The following is a 12,673-nucleotide window of genomic DNA, read 5'->3' as shown; positions in this document are numbered from 1 at the left end:
AGGTTTGTATAGAAGATGATGGTGGTTAAATAAAAGTTCATTGCTCATGAAGCAAGGTGTCTTCAATGAGATATTAACAGCACAACGAAATAATAGAATTTAATGATTAATACCTTGCTCAGGATACCTCAGTGGTGCTTTGTTGATCACAGATTCAAACCTGCAATTTTTCAGCTACAAATGTGCTTCTCTAACCATTAAGCCATATAGGTATGTGACTACGGCTTGACATGATCTTTATATATTTATATATATTCGTGTGTATAGTTTTCATATCTTGACATTAAAAAATCTTATGCCTTTTTATAAATATAGCCACGTTTATAATGCTTTATGAATGTGTTTATAAATTACTAAAGCAATGGCTTTAAGTAAAGTGTTACCTGATTTTTGTTTACAAATGTAACATTTTTTGCTGAGGGGCTCTCTAACCCCAAAATGGCCTTAGATGAATTTGCAGAGACAGAATTCTTCCAGAAGAAGATGGAGGCTGCCAAGAAACGGGTGGAGGAGAATATGGAGAAAAAGAGGAAAAGACCAGACTCATGACAACCAGGCTGCCTTTGCAGATTCTGTCGCATGAACCTGAAACAGGGACCAAACAGCCTGCACATCTACACCAGCTTCCCTGGAGTGGTAGGGAAACGCATTTAATGCCCATGTAAAGTGTACTCTGTATACCGAGGTAAAGGCATGGCTGAGGAGATGAACTGGAAGGAGTTTCAGGCCTCTCCTTTCTAAGAGGCAGAGAGACAAAGATGGGTGGAAGAAAGGAAGAAATGATTTTACATGTATCTACTTTGAAGGGTTAATTGAAGTATTGGTCTGGACATTCATATACGATGATGTTCTCTAGGCTTCTGTATAGATGTAGATATTAACGTGTACATATGCAAATATGTTAAATATGTATGCGTAATAAATTGTATGCACATAGTTTGCATTATTTTGTTTTACATGTGTACATAGTGCTCTCTTTTGTACAGTCATTTGCAGCATATGAATATATGTATATTTCTTTATGTTAGTTATTTTAACATTTTAATGTTATATTTGAATGCTGGCTTTAAATGTTCCATATTATTTCTAAAATGCCTCCTTAGGAGTACATTCCATGCTTTTACATTTGTGTGAAACACTGATATACATAAAAAATGCTATGTATTTGTATAGAGGGACTTTCATCTTCAAGATCTTCTTGTTTTATATATTTTGTTTATTATAAATGTGACTGTTTGTTTTATGTTATAATCGGTGTTATGAAGACTATGTTAAACTGACCTTACTACTGTAATGTAATTTTAGTCATTACAGTTTATGTTATTACATTTTTGTAAATATCGAGACGTAAAAATTTATTCTAAAATTTGAAATGTTTGTATAGAGGGCTCATGACACACTACTTTCATACCTGACTGTTTGATTAGAGTGATTCTTTTTATTTGGGTCTGTCTGTCAGAGGTCAGTGTCAAAAGTCATTTCAATAAATGCACCCAGGATCCTCATGTTTCTAATAATTTATTCCACATTTTTAACAGCGTTATGTCTGCAAAGATGACTAACTTTGGTGCATATCTGAAATCTTGCCAGGTTTGGCTAGTAAAGTTTTTTTAATATATATATATATATATATATATATATATATAGAGAGAGAGAGAGAGAGAGAGTTTTTCCTACATAACTGCTAGTTGTTGGTAATTTAGGACTTGCTCTTTGACTGTGAAACTGTGTCATACATAAAATTGACATTTAATTGAAACATCACATGCTGCTTTTTTCCTGGTTAAAATTGATATAACAGATCCTGTTCTGCACATGATGGCTTTTTCTCAACTTAATTACGCCATTTAACAAGACGTGACTGGTAGGGGAGAATTATACCACTGAACCATCAATGCAAGCAATAGAAAAGGTTTTTTTTTAGCGCATACAGAAAAAGACTCCCCATTCATTGCTGAGAAAATGTATCCTACTGACAGGGTGACGATCCCCGAAAATAATGTTTTTACTGTTTTTAATGTTTTAGTGTTTATTCCTACTGTTCTTAGCCTGGTGTCATGCCCTGCTCGTACGATCCTCGTGTGTGCCACGCCCCCTGATTATCCACGTGTGCCTCCCCAATCATGCCCAGCTGTGTCTTGTTATTTCCGTCCTGTCTTTTGTCTATATGAGTTCACGTCTTGCCCTGCCGTTTGTCCATCATTGATGTTAGATGTTAGTACCGTTAATCTGTCCTGCCCGTAGCCTTCTTTCCCTTAATAAATCCCCGGTTTCCCTGACTTTCGCCTGCCTGCCTCTTTCTTGCCTGCTTCCTGCCCACCTGTCTGCCCTTCACTACCCATGAACCCAGACAGAATGATGGACCCAACGAAGTGAACATCTTCCGTGACCGAGGAGGAGTACCTCGGTCTCGTTGACCAGGTGTTGTACTGGATCACCCAGCCTGGCATCCAGGAAGATCCCCTGGTGTAGGATCTTGTGAGCCAGAGCTGGGAAGTCCTAGATGGGATTTCCCTTGAGGAGGACATGCACCTCGCAGAGGAGTTGCGCGGAAACCTGCGGCAGCTGACCCGGCTGACCAGCAGAGGGTAACGCCGCAGTTTGCAGAGGCTGGTCTCCCGCCGTCCATCCTGTTGGACATGGCGCAGCCTCCCGCCACCACCGTGAGCCGGAGGAAGAGGAGGAGAAGAAAGCCAGCAACCACCGGCGCTAAGCTGCCTGCACGGGCAGCTTCCCCATTCCTGGGAATGCGCCTAGCCACCGCGGAGCTACCGCCGCCCCTTGAGCGGTACCATTTCTGCGTTGCGCGGCTGGCTAATAAAGGGGCCAGCACAACAAGAGACGCCATTCTGCGTGTCCCTAGGACTCTTAAAGGGTCCATGCCCATCTTGCCAACGCAGGATCTGCCTGTCTCGCCTGCGTGTGATGCGCCTGCTGCAGCCTCTCTGCCCGAGGCCCTGCTGCCTCCGCCTGGTACAGCTACGCCCAAGGTCCCTCCGCCGCCTGCTGCAGCCGCTACGCCCGAGGCGCTCCCTCCGCCACCTGCTGCAGCTGCTACACCCGAGGCCCTTCTGCCTCCACCTGCTGCAGCTACACCCGAGGTCCCTCAGTCTCCGCCTGTGACTATAACCCTTGTGACTCCAGTGCCCCCAGCTCCTGTCCCCGAGGAGGTCCCGGACAATCTGCCTGTTGCTTCTTCCTCTGTGGAGGAGGAGCTTGAATGGGAGCCCTCGGGGACCTTACTGGTGACTTCCCTTCCTTCGCCCCAGCGAGGTCGACCCCGGCCGGAGGCCTGCATGTCTGTGTCCCGTAAGGGGAGAGGACACAGACGCAGGGCTGGGGTCCCACCCGCCTTGCCCCCGGTTCGCCCTCGCTTGCCTTGGCTGGGGCTCGGGGGGCACCTGCGAGTCCTGGGACTCCAGTTCGGCGGTCTAGACCGGCTGTGGCCTTGCCGTCGCCTGCTGTGACTCCCCCTCCTTCCTTGCCTTCCCCGGTTTCCCCTTCAGCTTCCTCATCGCCTTCCCTGGTGCCCCCTCTGACTTCTTCCTTGTCCCCTTCGTCTGTCCCTCGCCCTGCCTCCTCAGCCCCTCTGAGGTCCCCTACTTCTCCGGCCTCCCGGTCGCCTGCGGCGCCTTCGGCTGCTACCCATTGCCCGCCGTGGCTCCCTTGGGCTCCCCTTAGTCCTTCATCCTTTTCTCCTTGGTCTCCTGTTTCTGTGCCTCCTATGTTTCTTCCTCATCCCTTTGTTCCTCCTGTCTCTGCTCCTCGTCCCCCTGTGTTCCCTCCATTCACTCCTGGCCCTTTCGTCCCGCCTGTTCCTTCCGTATCGCCATTCCTTATCTGTCTGTCTGTTAGATGTTAGTACCGTTGATCTGTCCTGCCCATAGCCTTCTTCCCCTTAATAAATCCCTGGTTTCCCCGACTTTCGCCTGCCTGTCTCTTCCTTGCCTGCTTCCTGCCCGACCGGCCGCGCCCGTCGCTACCCACGAACCTTGACACCTGGAGCTTATAACAGGAAGCATCGGAACGGGATGCCAATCTATCACCAAACAAAGTCTCATTGGATAGTAAAATGTCAAAATATGAGATAAGTCCATGGTGTTGTCCATAATGTTGAAAACATTACCATTGTGCCAGAAAAAAAAGGTTTTCATGTTTTAAGCTTAATCACTGAAAAAAAACTAAAAACTATTCACAGATAAAGTACTATTTTCCCACTGGCCTTTTCAAATAAAATAAAAAAATTCAGAATTTCAGAAATATTATACGTTATATCCAAGGAGCATATGAACTTTCATCACAATTTTTTAATATGATGTGGAAAAAAGCAATTGTAGACACATGTTCAACCAAAATGTACACGAAATAATGGAGCATTATGGTCACAGAGGCCTCATTTGAGAAAGACAAGAGATTACACTGTGATGGAGCAATCCTAAGAGCCAATGAAATGCTTGGGTATGTTTATATTTGTAAATGTATGTCCATAAGAGTTACCAAGTCTGCTGATTGGACTGTTAAGGCAGCTCAAAACGTGTTGCATTCTGATTAATCCAGCAAGGAGTGATCTGTGGGTAAATGTTCACTTTAATGAAGCTACAGGGGCATGTAATCCAGTAACCTATATCACCAGGGGCATGTGATCCAGTAACCCATATCACCAGGGGCATGTGATCCAGTAACCTATATCACCAGGGGAATGTGATCCAGTAACCCATATCACCAGAGGCATGTGATCCAGTAATCCATATCACCAGGGGCATGTGATCCAGTAACCTATATCACAAGGGGCATGTGATCCAGTAACCTATATCACCAGGGGCATGTGATCCAGTAACCTATATCACCAGGGGAATGTGATCCAGTAACCCATATCACCAGAGGCATGTGATCCAGTAACCCATATCACAAGGGGCATGTGATCCAGTAACCTATATCACAAGGGCATGTGATCCAGTAACCCATATCACCAGGGGCATGTGATCCAGTAACCTATATCACAAGGGGCATGTGATCCAGTAACCTATATCACCATGGGCATGTGATCCAGTAACCTATATCACCAGGGGAATGTGATCCAGTAACCTATCTCACCAGGGGCATGTGATCCAGTAAACTATATCACAAGGGGCATGTGATCCAGTAACCTATATCACCATGGGCATGTGATCCAGTAACCTATCTCACCAGGGGCATGTGAATCCTGGAATCTACATGACTGCGAAAATGCCAGTCGTGAAAATGCAAATGTTTATAGTGACTATAGGTCAGCACATAGAAATTGCGATTGGTGTTTGTGATGGTACAAGGTGTAGTCTTTATTTTTTAGTAGGATATATATACTGATACATAGGCAAATATGATGACAGTGATCTATGACATTTTACATCCATGTTTTCCATGTTCAATCATGATTAATACTGTCTCATACTGTCGTATGAGGAATGGAACCCATAATATCGATTATAGTTTTTCACGAACTCAGTTCTATATATTTATTAATGTACATTTTATAGTATGTGCCTTTATTTACAGTTTTTACAAAAAAGTAAACAATATGATGATTTACATTTTGCTAAAGAAATATGAATAATGGAATGTAGCCACACATCATGACGACCTGTCCGAGCATCCACTTCAGGACCCCAGCTTAGAGTGGCTGTAAAAACACAAGAGTTACAAACAAAGCTTTACTTTGGCCTAAACAGCACAAAGGTTAGCACTGCATTATCCAGTGTTTCTGAATCTACATTTGGCTGGACACAAGATTTTTAGGAAGTGAAATCCTTAGGAAGGAAATGTATTTTCTGTGAAGGTGTCATTGCTATGTGGATAAATGTATGTTCATCTCACACAGAAATGTATCGTGAGATTCACCTTTTAAAACAACATAACTGTCATGCTCCACTCGTCCTACCCTCTCGTTGGCCACGCCCCCTCATCTACCCCGTGTGGATTCCCTGTGTTCATTAGCTGTTTCTCGTTGTGATTAGTGCTGTGTATTTCAGTCCACGTTCGAGTATGTATCCCGAGTTCCATCACTGAGGTCTATCTGTCTGTTGTGCTCCGTTTGATGATTAAAACCCTTTTTATTTCTCCCTGTTGCCCTTGCCTGCTTCCCCGCTCTGCGTCAATCAGGACAGAATGACAAAACTCAACACGAGGACAACCCAGGTCGGTGAGGCGGACTACCGCGACCTTGCCGACAAGGTCTTATATTGGCTGCATCAGCCTGAAGTAAGGGAGGATCCCCTGCCTCGGGCTTTAGCCGACCGGAACGGGGACATCCTGGAGGAAATGTCCCTACCCGAAGATGCGCACTTAGCAGGGGAGGTGTGCGATAACTTGCGGCCATTGAGATGCGGGGTGGCAGTAGCCAACATACGGAGGGTAGCCCTCTCCAGCAGACTGCTCTTAAAGGGGCCAGGTCCGTTTGGGACTCCATCCCACGGGTCCCCAAGTTCCCGAGGAAGCACTCCACTGTGGTCCCCACTCCGAAAAAGTCCTCAGTTAAGGCCCTGAATAATCTCAAGCCTTTGGCTCTTACCTCACATGCAATGAAGGTCATGGAGAGGGTCATTAAGAATCATATCATCAAGGAGTCCAACCCACTCATGGACCCTCTCCAGTTCACATGCCGGGCAGGCAGGGGGGTTGATGATGCGAAAATGTTCACCATGGACAAGATAAACAAGCATCTGGTTCTCCCCAACACCTCAGCTAGACTCCTGTTTGCAGATTTCTCATCTGCACTCAACGCTTTGCAACCACACATCCTGGCAGAGAAACTTTCCACTTGCTGGATGACCAGCTCACTCTGTGGATCATCAACTTTCTGACCAACAGGACACCAAGAGTGTTGGTCAACAATACCTTCTCTGACCTCTCATTTCACCTCCACTGGCTCCCCCCAAGGCTGCGTCCTGTCATCTCTTCTGTTCATCCTATACACAGATGACTGCAGGTCCTCCTACCCATGTGGATGACACAGTTCTCCTGTCTCTGCTCTCTGGATCCTCACATCGGCACAGCTCAGCACTCAGTGCGCAGTGGTGTGACAATACCTCCCTGGAGCTAAACGTGGAGAAGACCAAGGACATGGTGGTGACACCACATCCACGGGCAGTTGGTGGAGGAGTACAAATATCTGGGCACTATCTAAACCCTAAACCCTAAAGTTTGCCTCCAACACCGAGGACATTCTAAGGTGATGTCAGCAGCGGCAATATTTCCTAAGGAAGCTCAACAGCTTTGGGGTCAACAAGGTCATACTCAGAACCTTCTACTACTCCTTCATTGAGAGTGTCCTCTGTTTTTCCATCGCCTGCTGGTATCACTCCACCAGCCTGCAGCACAGGACCCGCCTGCACAACACAGTGAAAGTCTGCTGTAAGATCATTGGCCTCCCGGTCAGAGCACTTTCATCCCTGAGTGAGCAACAAATTCTAAGAACAGAGTGCTGTCTCTGCTGCAGGACACAGAGGAGGAGAGCGACCTTTGTACCCAGGGTCGTTCAACTCTTCAATTCACGGACTTCTCTTTCCCCCCGACTCCCTGCAGTGGAACCCGTCATTCATTCTCCACTTGAACCTCCCCATGCCCACTAACAATCACTCCCTTTACATATTTATTCAGTTCTTATCTACCTGATTGACTGCAATTTTGCACAGCATCTTCCAAATGCTGTTGCACTTTATGTCATTGTGTCCTTGTTCAACTGCCCTGTGTGCCTTTAATTGCCTCTTGGGGACAAATAAAGTTATTTTTATTTTGAATTGAATTGAACAGCACTCCTAAGATAAACCACATCCTGGAAGTCCTCACTGATACATTTTGCACTAGCTTTACCCAGCTTAACCCAGTTTCTTAACCCAGTCTTCAAGGACCCCCAAACAGTCCATGTTTTTGCTCAAAAATGTAGACTGTCTGGCAAGGAGCTGGGAGGGAGCAAAAAGGTGGAGCATCTGGGGTCCCCAAGGGCCGGCTTGAGAAAGCCAGGTCTACATGCACATATTACATTGACCTACCACAGGAAGCCGACTGAGAAACTCATCTACAGCCATGTTATCCAAGGTGTCTTGGAAAGAAGGCTCACTTCTAGTGGATTCCTCCTGGAAGTTCGCAAGGTAATCTTGGTTGCTAGAGAGAATCAAATAAGGTTATTCATGAAAAGAGTAAACATCTCTTGAAACTGATTAATGTACATTTTTATTAATACATGAATGAAATAAAAATTAAAAATAAATATTGCTTTTATTCGCATTTGAGTACCATTCATACATAACACACACAAGTTCCATTATAGCCAAGGCTGAAATACCTGCTTCTTCATAACAGTGAAAGTGACAGAGGGACTGTAGGATGGAATGGAATTTTATTGATACCCACAGAATAGTAGGAGACCCAAGGAACTCAAAAATGCACAATACTGTGAACCGTTGCAAGTCAAGCACTAATGGAAAACTTTTTCTTTCAATACTAGTGAATTAGATGGCCTGACACCCCCCCCCCCCCCCCCAACACACACACAAACACACACGCACAATGGTAATGACATGACTTAGAACTAATAAGCTGACAGTGATATGCTGCTGAAACACAGTGGTATCTTGGGTAAGATTTAACATTTAAGGTATGACAGATCTGTAGATACTGTTATTTACGAATTGCTGCTATTGGTCATACCTCCGTTTTCCTACCAAAACGGAGTCCAGGTATTTCTTCACCGCCATCTGTTTCCGTAATCGGCTGAAGTTGTCTGTGAAAACAGCGTCTGAATGACGCTTAACTGGAGATTCATCTTCCAATAAGTCATCACTAAGAATGAGGAAAAAGACTATTATTAACTTTTATATTTGTGTATATTTGAAGTGGACGTTCAAATATCAAATTTTAATTTCATTTCAGTGACATTTCATTGGTCCACGTGGAGAAATTCTTTGACACATAGACATGTTAGTAAGGCAGAGGACGATTAACTGCCACCTGCTGCAGCGTCCGTGGAGTTGGGGTTAAGGCCACTTCTGATAGGCCCATGGACATTATTCTGCAAAAGTCAGGCTCAAACCGGCAATTTTCTGATCACAGGCAATGAGGCTTAGCCTGCTAAGCCACACGCTGCCCCACCAATCCAACTTTATTTATCAAATGCACAGTAGTACAGTAAGCAGGAGCGGACACGGCCAATTAAATGAATTCCCTGCCTGCTCCCTGTTGTAAAGTAATTAAATCCAATTGATACTTCTCGTTTCCATGTGCGTTTTTGGTTAAGGGCGAGCGGACAGGATTCTCATCATCAGGATTTGACTGAGGACGACTGCGATCGATGTGCATGTAGCACGGATTTTTATGTCTATAGGAAACATTGAATTGACCACGCATGGTTAAAATAATTGATTGGATATTTCCAGTAGGTGGCAGTGTGAACTTTGACAGATCAACGGTCAATGACAAAAGAGTAGAGGAAGAATAGTTGTTGTTATTGTAGTACTTATGGTGAGCAGCTGCATAAGGAGGGTCGGGGGTACCCGCATATCTAATTTTTCATACTGTCCAAACATTATACCATGACATACGGTATTGTAAAAAGCAGTTTTATTCTGGGAGGGGGGGGTTTGGGTCCCAGCTAATTTTGTCGTAAGGGTTTCAAAACAATAAGGATTTCCATATTATTACCATATACCTTATTACCATAATACCACACAAGCCTTAACTTTAAAGCAGTTCCTAAAAGTTTCCCGTTTCACTACTGCATTTGTGTTTGTTGCAATACATCTGCCCTCTCCTGCTTTGGTGGAATATCACTGTTGCATGCATGCACCGACTAGACCATTCGCATCCGCAGCCAAATGTATAATCATGAACACAAGCTGCCACGTGGACGACAGTCCTCAGCCTTCAACAGCAGGCGGAAAAGTGAAGTATGAACTACACTTTAAAATAATTAACATTTTTAATTTATGTGTATGTACATATTAGAACATATGCCATTTTTGTGTTGTCATTATATATGTACAATTTCAAATGGATTATATATTCTGTAAGCTCAAATTAACCTGAACTGGAAGTCAGAGATATTAAAGGGGATATTATCTTTTTCACTGTTCATAATTATATTTTTGGGGTCTACTACAATAGATTTCAATTATTTAATGTCATTAAAACACAATTTCTTTTCTCACAATGCACATCTCTACTTACTCTGTCTATAATGGTCTGAAACAAGCTTTTAGAGCTTTAAGCCCCACCCACCAAGTGCCCAGTGTGCGCTGATTGGTTAGCTTGCTCGATTGGTCAGCTTGCCCTACAATCTCCGCCCCATGACTTGCTGTCTGCAGACAGATGCTGGCAGGTAGGCAGCCAATAAGAACTGTGTTATGTGGTGACCTCACCATGCTCTCTTTGGTGTGTTCTTGCAGACCGTTAAATGCACATAAAGCTATATAAGACACTAAAGGAATGGCAAAAACCAGATAAGCACAATAGGGCCCCTTTAACTTTTAACTACGATAATTTGTCTTCGAGAGAGCACATGGACAGGGGGAATCCAGAAAAGCTTTACCTGATGCGCTTTCCAATCAGAGATTCGAGGTACCGTCTGGCTGACAGCTGTCCAAGAAGTTTGCTGTAGCCACTTGTAAATAAGCCATCCGCATGCCTCGTGGGTCTACAAACATATTAAACTGGCATTTATCAGTTCCATGGAACTTTTTAAACCCTTGGAAGTTATATATTCTACATCGTCTACATATTTTCTATACTGTATCTGCCTGATAGGACCTACTTCTGATTGCAGAACCACTTCAAGGGTAGGAGAGCTGTGTGTTCAGAGAAGCCTCTTTGCAACCATTCTGGTACTGAGCTCTTATTTTTGCACATGTGGCCTTCCTGTTAGCTTTGGTCATTCTCTTACCTCACTCATTAACTAGGTGTTCTCAGCAACAGGACTCTCATTGACTGGATCTTTATTGTTCCATTATTTGTAAACTACTGGTAATCTGCAAGAGAAAACTCCTGCAGGGTGCCTGAGATGCTGGAATCTCGACATCTGGCACCAACATTCACATCACAATCAATCTGGCATCTGACCAGGCAGCTGTTCTGAAGCTTAGCTGAACGGTAACTGGATTTCTTGACCCCTAAATGTCTCAGGTAGGTCTTTATTAAACACAATATAAATAGAAATTATTTTAATACATTGTCTTCATTTATATATCATCTTCACTGTATTCCTGCATGTCTAGTTGTGTATTGTCTGTTTTTTCTTTATTTGCTGTACTATTCTTCCTTCTACCTGGTGTGGTTGAACAAACACATTATAATGCATTTGCGAAAGTGTCAGTCAAAGTGTAAAAATGCAGTAAGAACTTTGTGTTAAGTCAGTGGTAATTGTCAGAGACTCGGTTCTCCTTACCTTATGGAGGAATACGCTCCTACTGCTGGCAGGCTCACTGCCCCTGAGTACAGCGCATCGCACAGAACCAGCAAAAGCAGAAGGTGGGTGCCGCTGCAGGGTAGCATACCTTACAATATAGATCTATCAAAGTCAGGAAAGCAACTTTTTAATAAATGCATCGAAACTAATAAATACACTCTGCTATTAATAAATAATAAATACCATTATCAGCTGCTTTATAGTGGGGCAGAACATTTATGGGGCAGAATGTGTGCCTGTAATCAGAAGATCGCTGGTTCAAACCCAGCCTCACCACGTCTGCAGGTCCTTAAGCAAGGCCCTTAGCCTCCAGTTCAATGGACGCTACTACAGGCGGCTGCCCTTCACAGACAACTTACTCTACAAAGAGCAAACTGAGGGAGGCATAAAAATAAATTCCCCATTGAAACAAGGAGATTTGATTGCTGCATCTTTTCAATACTTTACAGAATTGTGATTATATGGTGAACTGATAAAAAGAATAAATACCAGTAATTCAGAACACAATGATAGACATAATAATACACACATTAATAATAGGCTACTAGAATAAAACAAGGATTGCCGACATAGAGAGTGCAGTGTGTAGAGACATAGAGGGTTTTAATACTTGTACTCCCTCTAATTTAAAGAAAATGGTAATTGCTTTACTGTATGAGAAAATTTTACATTTAACACAAAATAACCAAGATAACTTACGAATGCGTCCGTAGATATCCAAAAAGCGTACCGGACAGGACCTTTTACTGTCTCGGGCTTTCCCACGGAAACTCAACTCCTGGGCTTTTTTGTAGACTTCTTAGACAGCAGACGCTTACTTGGCATCCGTGTCCCCTCTTCTCCATTTTATACAGCCGAATGCATTTCACCTCACAGGAAAGCAGTATGATTTCATTAGCATCTGCACGTCATTTCAGGTCCCACCGGGCGAAACGTGTTCATCAGTGAGTTGTTTTCTGAAACTGTTCTGGTGGTTCAATCTAATACAGAAATTATGTTGATTTTTCTTTTTCTTTTGCGTGACACTGACTCATCTAGGGTGTATAACTACATTCTAATAATTATACTGGAACGAAATGGATGAAAATAATTTGAACTTATTACCAACTGTGCAGTATGACATATTAACTGTACTATATGGTAGTTGTTTTAAATGCGTATTGTAAAATAGTTCCAATGCAGTTTGTAAAAGATCATCCACAAATTACACTTCCATGGAAATAGTGTAAAATCAAAGTT

General features: G+C 43.6%; 1 protein-coding gene across 1 annotated transcript; it reads right to left on the bottom strand.

The window, feature by feature from the left end:
* Positions 1-5,513: 5,513 nt before the first annotated feature.
* Positions 5,514-12,240, bottom strand: LOC125715379 (VIP peptides-like). The gene is made up of 6 exons (XM_048986795.1): positions 12,134-12,240; positions 11,414-11,536; positions 10,562-10,666; positions 8,686-8,817; positions 8,028-8,139; positions 5,514-5,659 (listed from the first exon to the last, which is right to left on the bottom strand). Exons 2-6 carry the CDS (start codon positions 11,518-11,520, stop codon positions 5,651-5,653), a joined length of 465 nt encoding a protein of 154 aa, XP_048842752.1. The 5' UTR covers positions 11,521-11,536; positions 12,134-12,240; the 3' UTR covers positions 5,514-5,650.
* Positions 12,241-12,673: the final 433 nt, after the last annotated feature.

Source organism: Brienomyrus brachyistius, chromosome 20 (genome assembly GCF_023856365.1).
Source record: "Brienomyrus brachyistius isolate T26 chromosome 20, BBRACH_0.4, whole genome shotgun sequence".
Lineage (NCBI taxonomy): Eukaryota > Metazoa > Chordata > Actinopteri > Osteoglossiformes > Mormyridae > Brienomyrus > Brienomyrus brachyistius.
This window is presented reverse-complemented; position numbering and strand designations above follow the sequence as displayed.

Coding starts and splice junctions, on each gene's coding strand:
- LOC125715379 (XM_048986795.1), bottom strand. CDS start 11,520: ATGCTACCCTGCAGCGGCACCCACCTTCTGCTTTTGCTGGTTCTGTGC. Junction 8,818..10,561: donor CTGATTGGAAAGCGCATCAG/GTAAAGCTTTTC, acceptor CCTCATTCTTAG/TGATGACTTATTGGAAGATG. Junction 8,140..8,685: donor GTTTTGGTAGGAAAACGGAG/GTATGACCAATA, acceptor GATTCTCTCTAG/CAACCAAGATTACCTTGCGA.